This window comes from Protopterus annectens, chromosome 9.part0 (assembly GCF_019279795.1).
Source record: "Protopterus annectens isolate FY-2018-M chromosome 9.part0, PAN1.0, whole genome shotgun sequence".
Taxonomy (NCBI): Eukaryota; Metazoa; Chordata; order Ceratodontiformes; family Protopteridae; genus Protopterus; species Protopterus annectens.
Window position 1 is genome coordinate 1,215,569,174 of NC_056743.1, and position 19,156 is coordinate 1,215,588,329.

Consider the following 19,156-nt stretch of genomic DNA (forward strand, 5'->3'; position numbering starts at 1 on the left):
AGTCAGTGTTCATTGCTGATAATGCATAGTTCTTGCCAGATAACGGTTCACTCCTTGTATTATCTGGTCCTGTTATCGTTGCAATGCTTCTAGCAGTCTTGGTGGGTGCGGATATTAATGGAGATTGACCTCCTGTTTTGTGTCTGTGTGCACGGAGAAATTGTCCAGGGAGGCCTTATGGAATTTAACTTCTGGGAATGTTTTTACAGGGTATTAAAAGGCATGTGTGACACTGGACTTGGGGCGCAATGAGTAGGTGGGGAAACTTCCCTACTAGTTCAGTGAATCCATTTTGCTTTGGACTCTACGAATCGTCCATGAGGCATGATGGGAGATTCTAGAATTGCAGAAGAGGCTCTACATCCTGACATAACTCTTAAACAATGACCTGCAAAAGGCTTGCTCATCTGAGTGATGGTGGTAGTGGGGGGGCACTTGGCCACTAATTGCAACAGTACCCTGTAAATTGCTCCTTTTCAATCTCTGTCCTCCCTTCAGGGAGGTGGTAGTTTTCCACATTACTAAAGCTTTAGAGGTATACATTAAAATGCTCCAAAGTATTCAAATATTGTGGTCTTAGCTCAGATTGAACAGGTTTATTACATTTTGCTCACTTGTCTAGTCATTGTATAACTGTTGAAAGGTTGCACTGTATAGACAATGCAGCTCAGTTTGACAGGCATGCTTTTATCTTGTACATACAGCCTGAAAGATTAGGTCTTAACTGTTAACTTCTCAGTTTATTGCTTCATAAGCCTTTTACAGTCAAAAGGTGAGCCAAGCTTTACAGACTCATAGGAGTAGGCCCCACACCATCTAGACCCTGGAAAATGGCAGTTTACTTCATGGCTCATTAATGTGTGCTTTAATACTGTATACCTGCCTTATTCCTTGCATGCTTGCTCCTTATTGTTTGGCAATTTTGGAGTCCACAGTAGGATTTGGCAGTGGAAATATTTAAACCTCTGGCCCTAAACCTTGTATACGGTGTTCTTTTGTCCTCCCTTAAAGGACAGAACATTCCCACTCCCACCACTGAGGCAGAGTTGCCATGAAGACTGCACTTTTTTTAATAGCAGTAAAAGCTCCCCTAAAGGCAAACCTGTTTTGCTTTCACCCACTACAGTAGACTTTGCTTGAGTGGATTCTGTCAAATTGCCTTTTGCAGAAGTGGGGAAGTTTTGCATGATAACATTTATCTAGTGGAAATGAGTGCCGGGTAGCAAACTAGTTTCCCTTCCACCCACACTCTGGCTTTCATTTTATTTATAGACTCTGGTTTATAGTAGCTTAATGGTTCTGATCCATGGTTTCCTGTTTGGAATTTTGTATGTTTCCATGTCTGCTTGGGTTTTCCACGTACTCTCGGTGTCTTCTCTTTCAAAAACTTGCTGGTTGTAACTGTCCAAATATCTTGCTTTTTGAGAGCCAAGGTCCTTTTTTAAAAGTCAGAGCATGCATGAGTCCATTTCCCATTGCCTGCTTCACAAGTGAAAACTTCAGTTGCTGCTTGCATTTACTTAGGAAATTGTTATAAGCTAGTAATTTTCATATTCTGCAGCCATGTACAGTTTTGTCCTAACTTCAGTGCAGAATTTGATTTCAAGCACTAGCCCTTTTTATTTCAGGGCGATGTGAGGCAATGCGGATGCTTTTGGCAGACCAAGGTGCTCAGTGGGAGGAAGAGGTGGTGACATTTGATGTCTGGCAAGCAGGAGATCTGAAGAAAACCTGTGTGAGTATGTCTGGCTTTAATTTGGTCAGCTGGTTTATACAAGTTGGCTTTTGCTTTTGAAGAGTCCTTCCTTTCTAGTTGTAGGTTTACTGAGTAAGGACTTCAGAATGGCTACTATAATTTTTTTCATGCTTTGTACTGGAGTCCTTGGATAAAGGTTGTGCTGTTTGAACAGCGTATTGCAAGTAAGCATAGGATAAAAGGGCTCCAGTCTGACTGTAAACTAGTTCCAAAATATGCTACCAAGAAGCAAAGTAATTTGTACACAACTGTGGTGATAAACACCAAAATTATTTTTTGTCCTAGGCATTTGGCCAGCTGCCTAAATTCTGTCATGGCGATTTTGAAATGAATCAGTCTAATGCAATACTTCGCTTTCTGGGAAGACAGTTTGGTAAGTCTGTAGTGAAATCTTAATACTTTCATCCTTCTTGTGTCAAAAGATTGACACTCCACTCCTAAGCTTTATGTTGGTATATTTGTCAGAATTTCAGTTTAGTGTTTTTATACTGCTTGATGGCCTTAGTGAGGTTCATCTTCCTGTTGCAAGAAAAATTGAAGGTCCTCCCTTTGGGAACACCCTCTTAAGTAGAGAGTATACAAACTTTATTCGCATGAGTGCATATTTTTTGTATGCTACAGCTATAGCTCTTCGTATGTTGGAGATTTTGGGCAGTTCCTTAACTGCCTTTCTGCTGCCAATTATTTGGGGGATAAAATGGTAATAGTAAAACACTTGGACTGTCCTGCATTGGAGATACTGGACTTGATGATCTGTGTTCTAGGGCATGGTGTGAAATGTCAGTGGTGGGGGATAGCAGTATGGAAAGTGCTTGCTTGACATGTTCCAAAAACAAATGTCTTGCTATTGTGTGGCATCTGGTCCCCCCCCCTCTTAGCAAAGAAAATGTGAGCCAAAATCTGGCTGAACAAAAGCACTGAGGAATGTCTGTCTAGGGCATAGTTTCCAAAGTGCAAGGAAATAAAATTCTGGGATTTGTTATACCTTGCAGTGAGGAGATTGCATGCACTGTATCACTGCAAAGCTGTTCTGATAACTGTGTTTAATACACTCCTATTTGCACTTTGACCAGTTTAGTCCTATTACCCAGATAGACCTTTGAGTAGTGGACCTTTTACATCACCTGAACTACTGCCAGCATGGGCAGAAGGAGGCCCTCTTTGCTGTTTTGTCCAAAGGACTGCACACACTAGAGGTTTTGCTGCATGATGCTTTTAGTTCAACTTTTTTTTTTGATATGGGAGATGGGATAGTGTCACCACCTTCTCTGTTCAGTGCCACTCATCTTTGAATGTCATTTCTGACTGCAGGTATTTTTGCCTGGGTGTCTTCATTTTCTGTTGTGCTACTAATCGTTTGTCTGCTTTTCTGCACGTGAGCAAACTACTGTAACTTGCTCTCCTTAAATTTTGCAATTGGAGCTACTTTGGCTCCTGCTGTGTGTGCATCCCACCACCTTTTTTGGGCACGTCCTCTCCATCTCTAGTATTCACTGTGGTGGCTTCTGCATTGTTGCATACTGTGTAGTATATTTTACTTTCCAGTTTCTTTGGCAGTCTTCTACCCCATAACCAACCCTGGCACTTTGTGCCTGTTGGTCAACAGCCAGGCCTTTAGGTGGAACCTATGGCCTTGCCATAAGCTTGGATGCGTGTAAAGCAAGTACACATTTTGTACTTTAGGAAAAGTGCGTGTAAACCAGGTCAAACCTGAAGGAATGTGCTTAAACACTTACAATCAATATGAGATTTCATTATGATAGTTATGAAAATCAGAGAGGCTTGTAATTTCAAGCTTCTTGTGATGGGTATGTTTGTGCAAATAAAATTTGTCCTGCTTTTTTTACACTTATAAAACTGTGCTGAAAAGAAATTGCCTGTGAAATGAGTTTCTACATTGACAGTCTGAAGTGGTCAGTGTGGCAAGGTCCACTTTCTTTTGAATCTTAACAAAAAACTGTGGGCACTACATTCTTCCCTTTGGATCAAAAATTGGAAAAATCATTTTTCAAATATTAATATTTGGAGTCACTTTAAAGGCAGAAGTTGTAAAACCTGTATTGCGTAGGTATGATCTAGTATGGCACCGCATTAGCTAAGGAGTTTTTTTGCCCTGCTCAGTCCCCCCTGATGAGGGACATCCCCTTAAACAGCCACTGCTATTTGAATGCATAATTCTAGCAATTGGTAATGCCAGTACCTTGCTTCCAAGTTGCCGTTGGTTCCCCCCACCATGACAGCTTGCAACCAGGGCAGTCTCATCTTCTCTTCCCCACAGTTCTGCAGGGCAGAGGCATAACTGATATCCTGCACGATCGATTTCTGAACAGGCTTGAAGCTTTTGCAAATGTAAGACCTCTGAAATGCATGTCCTAATGTGTACCAGTGTCCAAGCCTAAAGTATGAGCAGTTGCTTAAGCTTTGGCATCTGTGCAGGTATTGCAGCTGTAGCTAGTAACCATGCAGTAGGTTACCAGATGTTCCAAAGTTCTCCGGAACAGTTATTCTTAAGATATTGTCTTGACTGTCTCTGTTAACAGGAAGCTTTGCAGTGCTCTACCTGTTTCCAAATGCTCTATATGGTCTAATACTATTAACACAAATCCATTAGATGGAGTAGTGAGGTGGTCTCTACCTCCCTACTCCACATCTCTAAAGATCACTCGCTTTTATGGATAAAGATTGTCAGATGCATAAGAGATGCTGAAGCCTGGTCCTATGACCTAGAGTGCTTGTCACCCAATCTATTCTAGTTGACTACTGTATGAGGTGGTTGCTGCCAACTCTCCATGGAGGTGGTGACTGGTGTTTTGCTCTGAGCAAAAGGCCTATGCCCCTCTTCTCTAGTCCTGGCATAACTTGTGAGGTAGCCCATGTAGAGGACCCTTCTAGTACTCATTGATTTGGCTTGCAAACAGTGGTTGAATAGTCCAGAGAACTCTCCTCAGTGAATCGAGGGTGGGGCTATCTTTGAAGATAGAGAAATTCTAAGGAGATTTTACTTCCTTTTCTAAGAGATTAAGAAACTTAAGTTTGGGAAGCGAACAAACCTAAAACATTCAGAAGTTTATTTTTAAAAGCATTTTGAAGATTTAGGAATGGTAAGTTAGCATCTACAGAAGCTTTTCTATAGATGCATGCAACTCTGGTAGGTATGTTAGTAAAATGTACGTTTACCAGGATTTGCATGCCTGCATAGTCCCCAGTAACCAAAGTGAAAGAAATGGAGCTTTACTGATACATTACTGAAATGTTTTAGTGAAGGAATGACTGAGCAAAAATTTAATAGCAAGAAAATAGTCTGGTCAGGATTTGTAAGCCTGTTTCAGGCATCAAACTGCTTTATGTTCCATAGGCTTATTTTTTGTCCTGCAATCACTTTCTAAAGTATGAACAGAGTACAAGTAGGCAGAAAGCTGCAGACTGTCTTTACCTTGCATTTACTTTTTTCATATCCAAAAAGTAGTGTAGTGGCAGTATTGGCTGGCTGCCCATCTAGCTAGGAAAGTTTACTTTCTCACTTGCAGTATGTTTGGATGCTGCTTGATAGCAGTAAAGATTGTGTAATCCAAATGCTTTAACTTAGTTTAAACTCTCGAAAAACTATGGTTATTTCCAGGATCTGATCCAATATACAAATGCACCTAAAGAAGCAGACCTTTCACTGCCCAGATTTTTGCCTGATATTTTTGGTCTGTTCCGTATTTTCTGGCAAATCACTGAGGACTAAATGACTCGTGAGTTTCAGACTTCATATTTTCCAGAAAATACATGCCAACCCAAATCCTGTTGCAGCAACCTTCCAGGTTCTTGGCTTTTTTTTTTTTTTTTTAAATCTGTTTTTGCCTGGTCTCCCCACCCCAATTATTTTAGACTTTGTCAAGATTTCTTGTACTAAGGTTGAGAGGTGTGCTGAAGTCTGCCTGGGACCATATTGAGACTGTAACCTTTCACCTGCACCTACTATTTATTTCTACCTGCAGGGGATCAAACGGCATGGGGTAGAAAGTACAGTTTCAAAAAGGCACAGTGCTGAACCAGACTACTACGAATCCACTAACTAATGTGAAGTGTGATTCAGTAGTATTGAGTTCGGTATGGAGTGGAGGAACAAGGAATTACTTCACTGTAGTGTGATCAATGAGTAGGCATGTAACTTGCTGGGGGTGTGGGGTGCAGGGGGCCTTGGCCATTTGCAAAAACCATAAAAGGATATACAAAGGATGGATGGAATTGTGCATTTGTCAATCTCTGGTAAAACTGGGTTTGACCTTCCAATAAGAACACTTGTCTGTTTTTCAGTATTAAAGCTCAATGGCATGACAGTCGAGCGAAGCAGTTTCTGTATTTCAATGGTAAACCTTATTGATGTATGCACTTGTGTATTTCACTGCTACTTTATTTTACTTTCATTTGTTTCTATGGAATTTTAGAAAACCACTGTGGGTTTCATCTGTTTAGTAGCTACACCACCCTGCTGTCTGTTTCAGTGTATGGATTGTCTCTTTATCCAAAACGCAGCCTTCCTGTTACTGGATTACTGTTCTAGAATCATATGCCTTATGTTCTGTGCAGGGAGCATAAATGTGACAGTGCTAACAAGATCTCTCAATCTTGTATAAACTGACAGATGGGATGCCGGGGCAGCAGGAGTACAGAAGGACACAAGAGCAGAAGGCAAAGTAGGACCAGTTGCAGAAAGTCGGAAGAAATTAAGGTCTGGGTCCATGTGCAGAAGGACAATCTGAAGATTAGGACAGAAGGGAAGAAGGCAAGAGGAAAAGAGCATCTGTCTCAGTGGATGGGATTGTGTGCAAATACCTGTGATAGTCTAGCATGAGTGTCGAACGTAGGAGTGACCAACAGACAACACTGCTCCCAATGTATAAAATGGAGGAGGGGTTGACTGTTGCCTTTACTTGCGTGTATAAGGCACCTTAAGCTACAGCAGGTAGCATGAACTGCTGCCCAAAGTGGCAGGCTGCTGTATGCTGTGAAAATACTTTGGAGCTGAGGAAGCAGTTGAAGGGTGTCCAAGCGGTTCACCTTATTGGTTCTCTGAAAAGGGTGGGTGCAATAAAGTAGTAACATTTTGGTATAGCAAACAGCAGCAGGATGGGGAGGTAGGGAGCATGTAGGGACAGACTCTTGCATGTCTGAAAGGGGGGGGTGAATGCACGGAGGGGAAGTGTAGGCAGTGTGTGGGGCCAAGCAGCTACATGAACAATATGGATGAATGGGGAGTGACCGGTTGGTAGCAACCAGCTAGTCCAGCAAATCTGCTAGGGTGGGTTGATGCATGGCAACCCAGTGCGTCGTACACCAGTTTCCTGGGAATCTGGGAAATCTGGTGACTGCTTTTCTGCAGTAAGGCAGTCCTACTTGGCTCATCCGATGCAAGCTTGGCCAGGGCAGTGGCTAACATGACTGGCTCAAGTACACTTTGATCCCTGGTAGAAATCCTCTAGAGAGGATTGTACACTATTCTGGCTATAGGTTCTCAGTGGCAGTCCTGTGGCATCTGGCAGCGTTCTGTCAATGTGTTGATTCACATCACAGGCAGGACTGAACTTCACATACAAGAAAAGCCTCTGAGGAGGTGTCAACAACCCTAGTAGGGCACTCTGTGCAATCCTAAATGGTGAGCATCCTGTCCTGTTTCACAGCGCATTCAGTATGCAGTATATGTAGACCTAGAAATAATGGGACTTTGTATCCAACTTATCAAAGCCTTTGATATGGTGAACCATAGTATGCTTCTAGAAACCATCTTCTCAACAAACTCCTCCACCATATCCTGGTTCAATAACTACTTATCAAATCATCAGCAGGCTGTTCTCTGGAAAGAACTGTCCCTCCCTCCCCCCCTTACTACCTGTAGGCATAGGTGTCCCACAAGGGTCCATACTAGGGCCCTTGCTATTCTCACTGTTTGCTAACCATATAGCTTCATCCTCACTCTCTGCCTCAGTAGTGCAATATGCAAACAATACCACTATTATATGTGCCTCCCCCACCCTACAGGAGCTAAAAAACATAACCCAGAAAAACTTTTTCCTTAGCAGAAGCATGGTTCACTAACAACTTATTCTCAATCCCCCCAAAAAAACCCCTCTTTTTAGCCCTGGTAGATCTCCTCCACTAAGTAATGACCATAACATCTAAAGATAACATACAAATCACCCCAACAACACGCACAACTATTGGGTGTTATCTAAAATTTGACTTTCATATAGCCCAAACAATTAAAGTTAACAAAAAGCTTGGTCTCCTATACAGGAACAGACTGTTCATCACTAAACCTACCAAAGCCACCTTAGCAAGAACTCTCCTCATCCATTCTCCTTTACACCTCCCCTATCTTCACTAACCTTTGCCACACTGAACTAAGCAAACGAATCCTGCTACAACAAGACTGCCAAGTTTGCTACCAATGCTTCTAGATCCATCACTGTCTAGCACTCAAGCAACTTAACTGGCTTGAGTTACCCCAGCTTCTCCTACTTGACCAACTCTCTAACTCACAAGCTCTACTACTTTCCCAACAAAACCCCTGCACTTCAGAATCTAATTCCCCTACACCACCACTAGAAAGATCTAGTTAGAAACACATCATCCAAACATAAAAAAATGATGCTGGTAAATCTCTCTATGCCAGCACCTGGAATTCACTTCCTTGCCACTTAAACTTCCACCACCCCTACCTCGAGTTTCTCAAAACCCACTACAATAACTGGCATTGCTCGCGTTACCCTGCAGGCTAAGCCACACCACTACACTGTTGCTAGGATTCTGCTAATGATCATAAGGTTGCTCCCCAAGTCCCACTTGTACAAAAGTTTGTACATGGTTATTGCTTGCCACCAGAAATTTAGATAGTCAATCACTGCTGTCCATACTCGTACAAATGTTTTAACATGTATGGCTTGATTTTCTTCTTTGGTACAATTCCAGTCTCCTTCAAACTGGAGTAGTGTTGAGCTTCTCTTCCCAGGCCTACCTATGCTAACATGTATTGTACTAGGTTTCATTTTGTGACACTGTCTCCTTTTAACTGTATTAATGTCTGGAGCTTTTCTCCCTGGGCCTCCACTGAAAATGGACCGGTGTCCAGTCGGACTTTCCCAGTAAACAAATGTTAAATTGGAGTAAAATCAGCTCTACGTTTAATGAAGTGAAAGCATGAGATGGTGGTCACAATCCCCCAGGGATGTTGCCATGTCACTCCAATATTAGACTTATACTGTAGCATCCGGGTATATCCTGGAATCTTTTACAGGAAAGGTCTTGCTGTTGAGACTTGAGCTATAAAAGACCGTCGGTGGCAGTACTGATGCAAGAGCCAAGTGTACCATGAGTGGCATCCTTTCCTTTCTTCCCATGCCACTGCTCTTCAGAGCACTACTGCTTAGGTGGGAGATTAAAATGCCCTAGATGGCTGGCTGACGGGCATATCAACCATTCGCCTTTTATTAATGCTGCTGCATATGGTACCAGTAAAGTCCATGAACTGGTGTAGGAAAAATTGCATCCGTTTTGGCCTCCTTAACACAGCAGGCAATCACTGCATGGGGTGAAGTAGCATCGGCAACCATTGCCTTCTATCTATGATGGACACGGTGGCTGCCTGAAGATCTTGTATATTGTATTTCCTATCATTAGTAATGCACCTTAATGTTGTCAGACTTGCACTTGTAGCCAACATGTGCAACCTGAAATGGCATATTTGTGAGGATGGCTACAATGCTTTTGGTGATTCATAGTTTGCTATAGCCTCACTGACCTTTTATGGTGCAGACTGTATCTGTAGCCTTTGTTTGGTTTCCATTAGTTTCCAAAATAACACTAGGGAAGGAACAAAACACGTACAATATCTTGCAGCATGTAAGTAGCTAATGTTTTAAAGGATGCAGCCACTAGCACTGTGGTAAGGGTACTGCAGCAGCCTAATTGGCAAAATATCAGGCTGTGAGTATCCTGTGCCTGCAGTGTATATTGGCACCTTTGGACCAGTGCTATTCCTCCCTCACCATAGCCTGCCTTGGACATAGACCAACTAGGCGGCCACCTAGGGTGTTGCTCTAGCAGGGGCACTTTTCCAGTAATCTGGATGGTGTAGGTATGCCAGGATGGGGGCACCAAGTGGTGTGGAGCCCTCTTGCCTAGTGTACCAGTTGACCAAAGGCTTGGTCCTGTCTCTCTGTGCAATCTCTGCCCTTTAAGGGGGATCCCCTTGCAGCAGGACTGGCACCACCTCCTCACAGTATGCTCTAGTTTACATTACACCATTGCTGTATAACTATGCCCTTTTTAGGCATTGGCAGTACAAACAGTGCAGTGCATAAGATTTTAACTGGACTGCAATGCATAAGACTAACTGCACTGTATAGTTGCAGACCACCAAAAAGTGATTTGATAGGCAGATATGTAGGAAACTGTATGCAGAATTGGTGCAACCTTCAATGACCAGGGTGATGGTGAATTTGCTGACAAATAGAGCTTCACTGTCGCTGTGAAATCTAGCATATCTCCCAACTATCAAAAGGGACCAGGTCTTAGTGGCACTTGCTAAGGCCAAAAGCACTGCTTCAGTGGATCCCAACAATCTCAATTTGTGTCCTAAATAGCCTAAAACATGACCCAGCAGGACCACCTTGAGGCATTCTTCAAAAGAGGGTATATGCCAGGTGAATGGAGGGCTGCAGCCATCCATCTTAAGGATGGACAATATCCCCCCCTGCTATTGGCCAACTTTTTCAATTGACTGTAATCTCCACATACCTCAGTGGATTGCTGGCTCATAAGACCCAAGAATTCAAGATTCCTGGTACTACCTTCACCAGGAAGACCAGTCACCAGTGGAATACCCCAGGCTTCTTGTTCCTGCTCCTTTTTGGCCTCTACTTGGAAGCGAAGGCTAATGCCGAAGGCCTTTAGCTCACAAAGTTCGAAGACTGCTACTAATTTTACAGTAATCCAGAAGGATCGCAAAATTCTACAAGAGGTTCTAATGCAAGCAAAATGACTGCCAAAGCCATCAATAAAAACTCTGCAAGTAAATGCATTGGTGCCCTTTTTGGAAATCCCCCACCCAGACTTAATTACTACTTTGATTTAACCCAAGGAACCTTGTAGGTACAAGCCGGAGGGGACAGTGCAGTTAGGCAGTTGCAACACTTGGAATGCCTTCAAGGTTCCTCACCAGGAGAATCCAGGGTATGAATACCCTGTCCTACACAGATCTCCTCAAGGCCCTATCTCTGTACTCTTGTGCATCTGAAATGGCACAAGAAATGCCAGATCCACGGACCTGTTCTTTGCCTCTAATGCAGTGATCCGTGTCGTGCACTATGGACTCTTCCCTATCTGAGTTCATTCCTGATTTTGTTCAAAGGAAACCCTTTTTATCATTGGAAGGTAAACTGCAAATTCACCTCCAGTCTGGCCTACATGTCTCTGGACAGAGGTCATCAGTAAATAAATTTAATCCCAAAACTAACATAGCCCCACACCGTGTGCTTTGTAGGCTACTGCTTTTTAGGTGTGTTGCATATAGATTCTAATGGACTCCTATGCATCATGTACCTAGGCTAGAAGTCTGCCCCTTCCACTGCATACTCTAACCACTGGGCTACCCCACTGTCCAAGAGTGCCTCTAATGCAGGTAAACACCAGTATGCTATTAGTGTCCCATTATTCTCGTGCATCTGCCCAGTGATGTCCTCCAAAGGTCCTGGATGGCTGAGACTGGTCTTTACTGAGGACAGTATCCTGCTATAGGTGGATACTGGTTATTGATCCACTTGGCCTCTACAAAATTGTGACATGGTTGGCCTGGTCATACCTCTCAACCATACCAAATTCCTCTGTTTAGAGTTTGAGGGTAAAATAATGGGGTGCTACAAATTCCTGAGTGGTTCCCTTGATTCAATTTTTTTTATTTACAAATTGAAGTTTTGGCGGATGTCGTGCAGTAGCAGCGTACCCCACAATGTTTCTCTCCTCTACCAAACTGCTTCCGGTTGGGGTCAGGAATAAAAAAGTGAGCTATCAGCAGGGGCTGGTGGCAGCCTCAGCTTTCCAATCCATTGATGAATGCTTTTTTTTCCGGAGTATCGGTAGTCTTTCTGCCTTTGCTTGCCCCATAGTGAAGGGGCCGAAGTGCTGATCAGGGATGCTCAAGGCTATCATTACCACCATCCTAATCCTGCATCTTTTGAGCCCGATGAGTTGATCCACTGAGCCCTTGAATTTGTGAGGGAGCCCAGTGCTACAAGGACAAGAAGTTGAGGCCATTGGGGAAGTACCACCAGGCACTAATGGAGCTGAAGGGTCTACTGGGCTATGGGGAACACAATTCTGGTGCAGCCACCTAAAATGAGCCAAGAACTGGAGAAGGTGGTAGTGGTCTGACAGGTAAGGTTCTAGGAATGTTGGTCTGTACTGCTTAACATCTAATGTTAAATCTGAAAATTCTGAACTTGTGGTTTGAAGACATTTCTAATATTTGGGGGAGGCCATCTTGCAATTGATATTGTATTTGGGATCACAAAGCATTTTCTGAAATTGCTGTAAGGAGATGCATGTTTCACGACTCTTGTGAGGAAAGCTAGGACTTGGCATTTCTTTTGCCTTCCCCAGATGCTATCCATGTTAATAGCTGAATTTTCCATAAAGGCTGCAGATGTACTGTCCTGGGCTTTAGAGGTGAAAGATCATTCCCTAAACTAGACTAGTGGATGTTTTTAGTTTAACCTTGGCTGGGTTGTCAGATTCCGTAGTATTAATGGGAGTTTTTTTAGCCTTGGTAAAGAGGTTTGACAACATGCATCATGAGCACCTGCATATTTCTCAACTGTACAGATTTTTGCAGAATGTCTAGACTTTTCCCTCATGGTCTGCTTTCCATAAAATTGTGGTTTTCTGGTAAATAGTGGCAAATCCTTTAGACAGTTAGAAAATAACAGACATTTGAGTTTGACTTCATACCCTTCAGGAAATTCATGCTAATGCAAAACCTGTCAACTTTCTAAGTTTGTTTTGTCTTTTCGGCTTTTCCTGGTTAGGGGTCGCCACAGCGGAACTCTGCTAATGATCGGCAGTAGATTTTTTATGGTGCAGTGTTGCCAGCCCAACCTTCAGCGAAGGCACGTCCATTCACACATGTCTTTCGGAGGCCACTCTGCCATGGGGAGGACATGTAGACTCCAGAAGGCACTCCAGCCGTGAATTGAACAGGAGACCCTCTTGCTGTGCTGCAACAAAGCTACCGCTGTACCACCGTGGCTTCCTACTTTCTAAGTTTATAATATTTAAAAAATTGTCCCTATTTTTTGGGCCTTTTGTCCCTCGCTTTGTCCAAATTTCTTGCTCTGAGGTTGAGAGGTATGCCCAGTATCCCATACTTTTTAACACTGGTTGCCTTCACTCTAATACTGGATATGTATTCTACTTTACCACCCTTTCTGTGAACAATTTTCATAATATCTGGATTGAAATGTGTTCTCTTAATCTGGTTGTCATGCCTTCTAATTACTCAACAGTCCTTCCTACATAGCCTGTTATCATATATCCCTATTGCCATGTGCACCTATGCCATAATCCCCTTTTTAGAACTGTTAACAGATCCCTAAACCGCCAGTTACATGACTCATTCCCTCAACTCCTTCCATCTTGGTTAACTTTTAATTGGGTATCTTTGTACGATCTGAATTTCTGTGAAGTGACTTTCTTCACCTTAGGCTTACCCAAAGCTGCATACAGTCTTATGAGCAATAATGCATTACAGAGCAAGAGAACACTTGTCCTATAAACAACAACCCTAGATGTAATCCACAACATCAGCCTTGCCTTTATGGTGTCCTCTCTCTTGTGAGCTTGACAAACCCAGGCTTTTTATAATCTGCCCCAAGTTCTAGTTCTCCAGCCTCATCTCAAGTGCATCACCATGCATCTAGAAAGGTTAGAGCTGCAATCTCGTTTCCCATAATCGCTTTAGTTTTATAGCAAAGCTAACCTCATTGGATACCATGCCCAAATGATCTTTTCATGTCTTATTGAGGTGAACTCTCGTAAACCAGCCCAGAGGGACAGCACTTGTCTCTCTTCTGCCTTCTAACAATGTTTCCCTGGCTGCATAGTTTGCTGCCAACTGCTAACCCCTAACTTCTAGAAGAAACTTGCAGTGAGAGAGAAAACTAGATAATCGCATTCACATTGGGTTACTCAGATGTACAAGAACGGTCATAAAACTGGATCATGCCAGTCTGACCGCATCTTCTAGCACAAATCCACTAAGACCATTTTATTTCAGGATTTGAAGTTCTCACAATTTCTTGTTTCAAGTTGACTGGTACTTGGAGGTTTGTTAAAGAGCTCTGCTAAAAATTCCATCAACTGTTTGGATGAAGGAGCTTCTCACGTGGTTCATATTCTCAGTTGGTGGTCAATCACCCTTCATCTCTGCCATGATTAGCTTGTCTTGCCCATCTCCCTCATGTCCTGTAATCTTGGACTGGTAATCTGCTCTCCCTTAGCAAATTTCAGTAGGGAGCATTAATATAATCTTTACCAGATTCCCTGGCCACCTTTAGATGGATCTTTCTGTTTCTTTCTTACTGAAGAATGCTTCTATATTTTCTTTATGCCTGCTACTAGCCTCTCCCATTATCACCCCTCCTCATTTTGCTAACTTGTTACTGGCGTCTGCATAAGTGACACACTTTGTTCCTCCAGTTCTTGCATTTTCCCTTTGTTCACAATAGCTCTCTTCTCACACCAGCCACATTGCCCATAGTTGTCATTTATATTCCTACAAGCATTCCATGCTTACACTCTTTTTCTATTCACCAAGATTCTCTGCATTCCCATTGTTAGCCACAATTCTGGATTCTCAAGTTTTGTTTTCAGCTTGGTTACTGTAGTTGCCAGTTGAATGGGAATGCTTTGTATCAAGATATTTGTGATAGACAGGAGGAAATGGGCAGTTTGCAGTTCAGTGTTGCAAGTATATGAAGGGGAACCTTGTGTGAAGTGACCCTTGTTCTAAAGGTTCCGATGGAGCTGTAACAGTTGATGCTGAATTTCAGAACCTTTAGTTATGCTGTTTAACTTCACCTTTTTAAGCCTAACCATTCATGCTTCAATCAGACTGTGTGGCAGTTTAAGTTCGATAGAATTTCAAATGTTACTATATTTTAATATTTTTGTCCTTCAGTTTGAATTTTGATATCCCACAATTCCACTGGAGTGGGTGAGGTTACATAATTATGTATACAAACTTTGTTGATCAGCATACATATTTTTGGCAACTTGTACTATTTGTATGGGCCTTGGGCCTTTGTCCAGATGTTTCCAGGTTGGGAGGTATGGTCCTGGTTAGGACTGTGGGTGGAATTGCACAGCACTGCAGTAGTACATGGTGTCGACATACGGCAGGCCTCCTTGAATGCCTAACTTTTGTTGCATGTCCTGTTTAATTTGGGATGATATCAGGGTAGTTTTTCTGATGAGCAGCAGCCTGTTTGTACACCCATGTCAATGGCTGCAGACATTGAGAACAGTTTGGCATAGGCTGCTGTGCCCCCAGGGTTTGGGAGTGACATTGAGTTTTCATCACTTGGCAAGTAATATGCCTTAAGCATTAATGATTTTATGGTGTTGATTTGGTTTTGAAAGACTGATTTTCATCGTGTTACCCTGCTGCAGTCATCACACTTGGGTTATCCTGTCGTCAGGTGGTCCCGCAGTCTATCTGAATTCCTGGTCTGGCGTCTGTTGCTGTCACTTACCTGATGTCAGTGCGCCAGGGGTATATGAAGCATCCGCCATTTTCTTCAGTCTTTCTTGCCGCGCGGTGCCCAAAGCAGAAGCAGTTCGCAAGTGCCGGTCAGCCGACACCTGAGATTTTCGAATCTAATTTCAGTCCGAAGTCTTCAAAGCTAAGTACCCCGTTTGGGAACCTTTTCTTGCCTCTGTCCGATGTCAGAAAAGTTAACAATTGCATTTCTTGTGGGAAGCAAATACCTCAGACTTTCATTCTTGTATACCTTGCCTAGGTCCAGACCACGACGTCACTGGTTGTCTGTTTTGTGCTAGGTTCAATAAGCGAACAAAGCGACGCTTTGATTTTACACAACACTACTTCAGTAGGAAATTTAATTACACTATGCCGTTGGAGCAGCTGACTACCGGCGTGCATAAAAAAACGCCAAGATAAAGACTGGCAGCCTAGATCCAAGCCAGACTCCGAGGCCTCGGCTGGGCTGGTCGCCGGTTCTCTGGTTTTCAGTGAGGTGCCTACGCAGCCCCTGGCGACCGCAGAATTGGAACCCCAGACGCTTCAGATTCTCAAGCAGAGTACTAGGCCGACGCAGCCATTTTCTATAGGCCCTACCAACATTGCAGAAGGAGAAGCCGGTGCTGTGGAAACGCCTTCGGTTTCAGAAGGTGTCTTCAGACACGACTACTCTCGCCATAAAATCTTATGCTAAGCAAAAGACTCCTCTAAAACCAAAAAAGACTGTTCATCACTCTCCAGTACAAGGCCCCATGCCTAAGAAACAGATGCTTAAAATGGCTGAAGATTTGATTTCTTTGATCCAGGGGCTCCCAACACCCCCCCCCCAATCCCCCAGACAAAAGACCTCGACAAGAGGAGGATTGTGCCTCCTCTGACCAACTGTCTATTTCCTCATCCTCCTCTGAGGAACAGGATTACTCCTTTCCCCCTTATGAAGATTCTGATGCTGAAGATTCCATTCCCTCAGCCTCTCCCCCTGAAGACTATTCCTTTTGGGGAAACCTTACATACCACGAGGGAACATTTCCACTGGGAAGGTCAGGACTACTCCGACTCAAAGAAAAGGCTCAGTTTCTTTTACTCCCCTAGCACAGACCACTTGCTATCCCTCCAGTTTTAGACATTGTGGATGTTTACTTAGAATCTAGTCTAAATCCAGATTCTCTGCCTCCTGCTCCAGCCAAACCAGACAGAGTGCCTGACTCACACAAATTCCTTTACAAAAGCCCTGTTGCTGACCCAGAGACTAATCTCCCAGGGTCCCAAAGGGGCTAAGGCTTCTATGGCTAAAAATCCTGTACCCTCTGAAAGGGACTCCAGAGCACTAGATAGGTGGGGGAAGAAGGTTTACACTTCAGGTACTCAAGGGCACTAAATTGTCAATTTCACATGCTGAAATACCAGCAATTCCTAATGTCTCAATTTAAAACAAAAAATTAGCACGCACCATCAACAGTCTGAATTCAAGGAAATGCAGGATCTGTTGCATGCAGCTGAACAAGTGGGCAAACCTACTTTACAATGTGGATTTGATTCCTTGGAAGCTTCTTGTAGAGCAGCTGTTACAGGGTCTGTTACATGGAGGCATGCTTGGTTAAAGGAACAAACTCTGCCTGATCATGTTAAAGCAAAGTTTTTGATGCACCCTTACAGCAGGATGTCTTATTTGGCTTTAAAGCAGAAGAGGTTTTAAAGAAAATGGAGGATAAGGCAAAATCTATGCAGACTGTCAAAGATTTCTTACAGGTACAACCCCCACGCTTCAGCAGAAATTGGCCAACAAAAAAATTGGTCCTTTACCCCTCTGTGGCTTGTCGGAAGCTGGAAATACAGACGCTCAAGGGGCAGAGGTCAAGCACATCCCTTACAAATCTCACCAATGGGGCACTGCAACACAGAAGGGAGGAGAAGACTGGCCCCAAGCTACTAGAAGACAAACACAATGACTTAACCCTCAAACTGCCAAGCAAAGCTCTCTTGGCAGGCTCCCTTGGGAGGAAAATCAGCACTTTTAGCAGACAACTGGCGCATCATCAAAGGACAAATGGGTCCTAGACATTATCTCACAAGGATACAGATTCCATTTCCATACCTTGCCAAGGATAAAAGGAATGCCAAACCTGCCACAAAATCAATGGGCAGAGGCACAAAAACAAGTTACAGCTCATGGACATGAGAGCCATTCAACTGGTACCTACACAGGAGCAAGGCCAAGGATTTTACTAAAGGCTCTTTCTAGTCCCCAGAAAGGACTAGGCATGGGAGACCCATTCTGGACCTGTCAATTCTAAACACCTACTTTTAAATTCAAGATGCTAACACTACAGCAGCTTCTTCCCATGTTGAGCAAGAAGGCTTGGCTAGTAACATTGGACCTTAAGGAGGCATACCTGCATGTCCCTATCAGACAAAATTGCAGAAGATACCTCAGTTTCATTGCAGGTTCAACCCATTACCAATTCTCTGCACTGCTCTTTGGCTTATCTACTGCGCCCAGGGTCTTCACAAAATGCCTGGCGCCAGTAATTGCATACTGCAGACAAAGAGGAATTCAAATATATCCATACCTGGACGACTGCCTCATCCAAGCAGAAAGCAAGGACATTCTCTTACAACATCTGGCGTTTGTAAAACACCTTCTGAAGTTGCCTAGGGTACACAGTAAATGAGAAGAAATCAAAACTAGTGCCCTCACAATGACATTCCTGGGTGCCAGCTTGAATACAACGGCCCAGATGGCTTATCTGACGCCAGACAAACCACTACAACTAACTCGATACTTCAAAAGAATGGCAACAAAGACCCAACTCCCTGCAAGAAAAATTCTGCAGGCCTTTGGCTTCATGGCGTCTTGCATAAAGCCATCTTGCATACTACTAATACAATTTGCAAAACTGCATATGAGGAAATTACAATGGTACCTGAAAAGCGTATGGACTCAACACAGCCACAGCTTGGAAACAATGATACCTCTCATTCCCTGCCTTCAACTGGAGTTTCTATGGTGGTCACAGGCATGTCACCTCAACAAGGGTCAGCCTTTCATCTTACCCCCAGCCAGGCAAACTATGACAACAGATGCATCAGACTACACTTGGGGGGCACACATGGCAGGACAGTGCATTCAAGGCATATGGACTACAGATCAAAGAAATCTACACATCCATCAAAACGAAATGCTAGCTGCAGCCTTCAAGGACCTCTTACTTCCAGGACAGCTTATAATAAGGACAGACAACACCACAGTTGTGGTACATAAGCAAGGGGGTACACACTCCTACCCTCTATGCAGTCAAGCAATGACCTTGTGGAACATAGCACTGGCTTACCAGTTCAATTACAAGCACAATTCCTGCCAGGAAAAAATAGCACATTGGCAGACGACCTAAGCAGGAACATCATGGATCCCCACGAGTGGAAACTGGATCCGCAAGTATTTGCAATGATAACTCAAAAATGGGGGTGCCCAGACATCGACCTGTTTGCCCAGACATAGTTTTGGGGGTTGGCAAGCGGGTCCATCAGCTATCAAAATTTTGCACAAGGACATTTCACCATCAAGCTTGGAAAGTGGACGTGCACTCATTCATTTGGAAAAC

At 43.4% G+C, this 19,156-nt stretch overlaps 1 protein-coding gene across 1 annotated transcript in view; it reads left to right on the plus strand.

The window, feature by feature from the left end:
• GSTP1 (glutathione S-transferase pi 1) overlaps window positions 1-19,156 on the plus strand; it is a gene marked incomplete at its 5' end in the record, with an annotated part of 94,145 nt that overhangs the window by 11,939 nt on the left and 63,050 nt on the right. Inside the window, 2 exon segments of the mRNA XM_044084142.1 lie at window positions 1,629-1,735; window positions 2,042-2,129. Of these exon segments, the coding sequence (XP_043940077.1) occupies window positions 1,629-1,735; window positions 2,042-2,129 (195 nt within the window).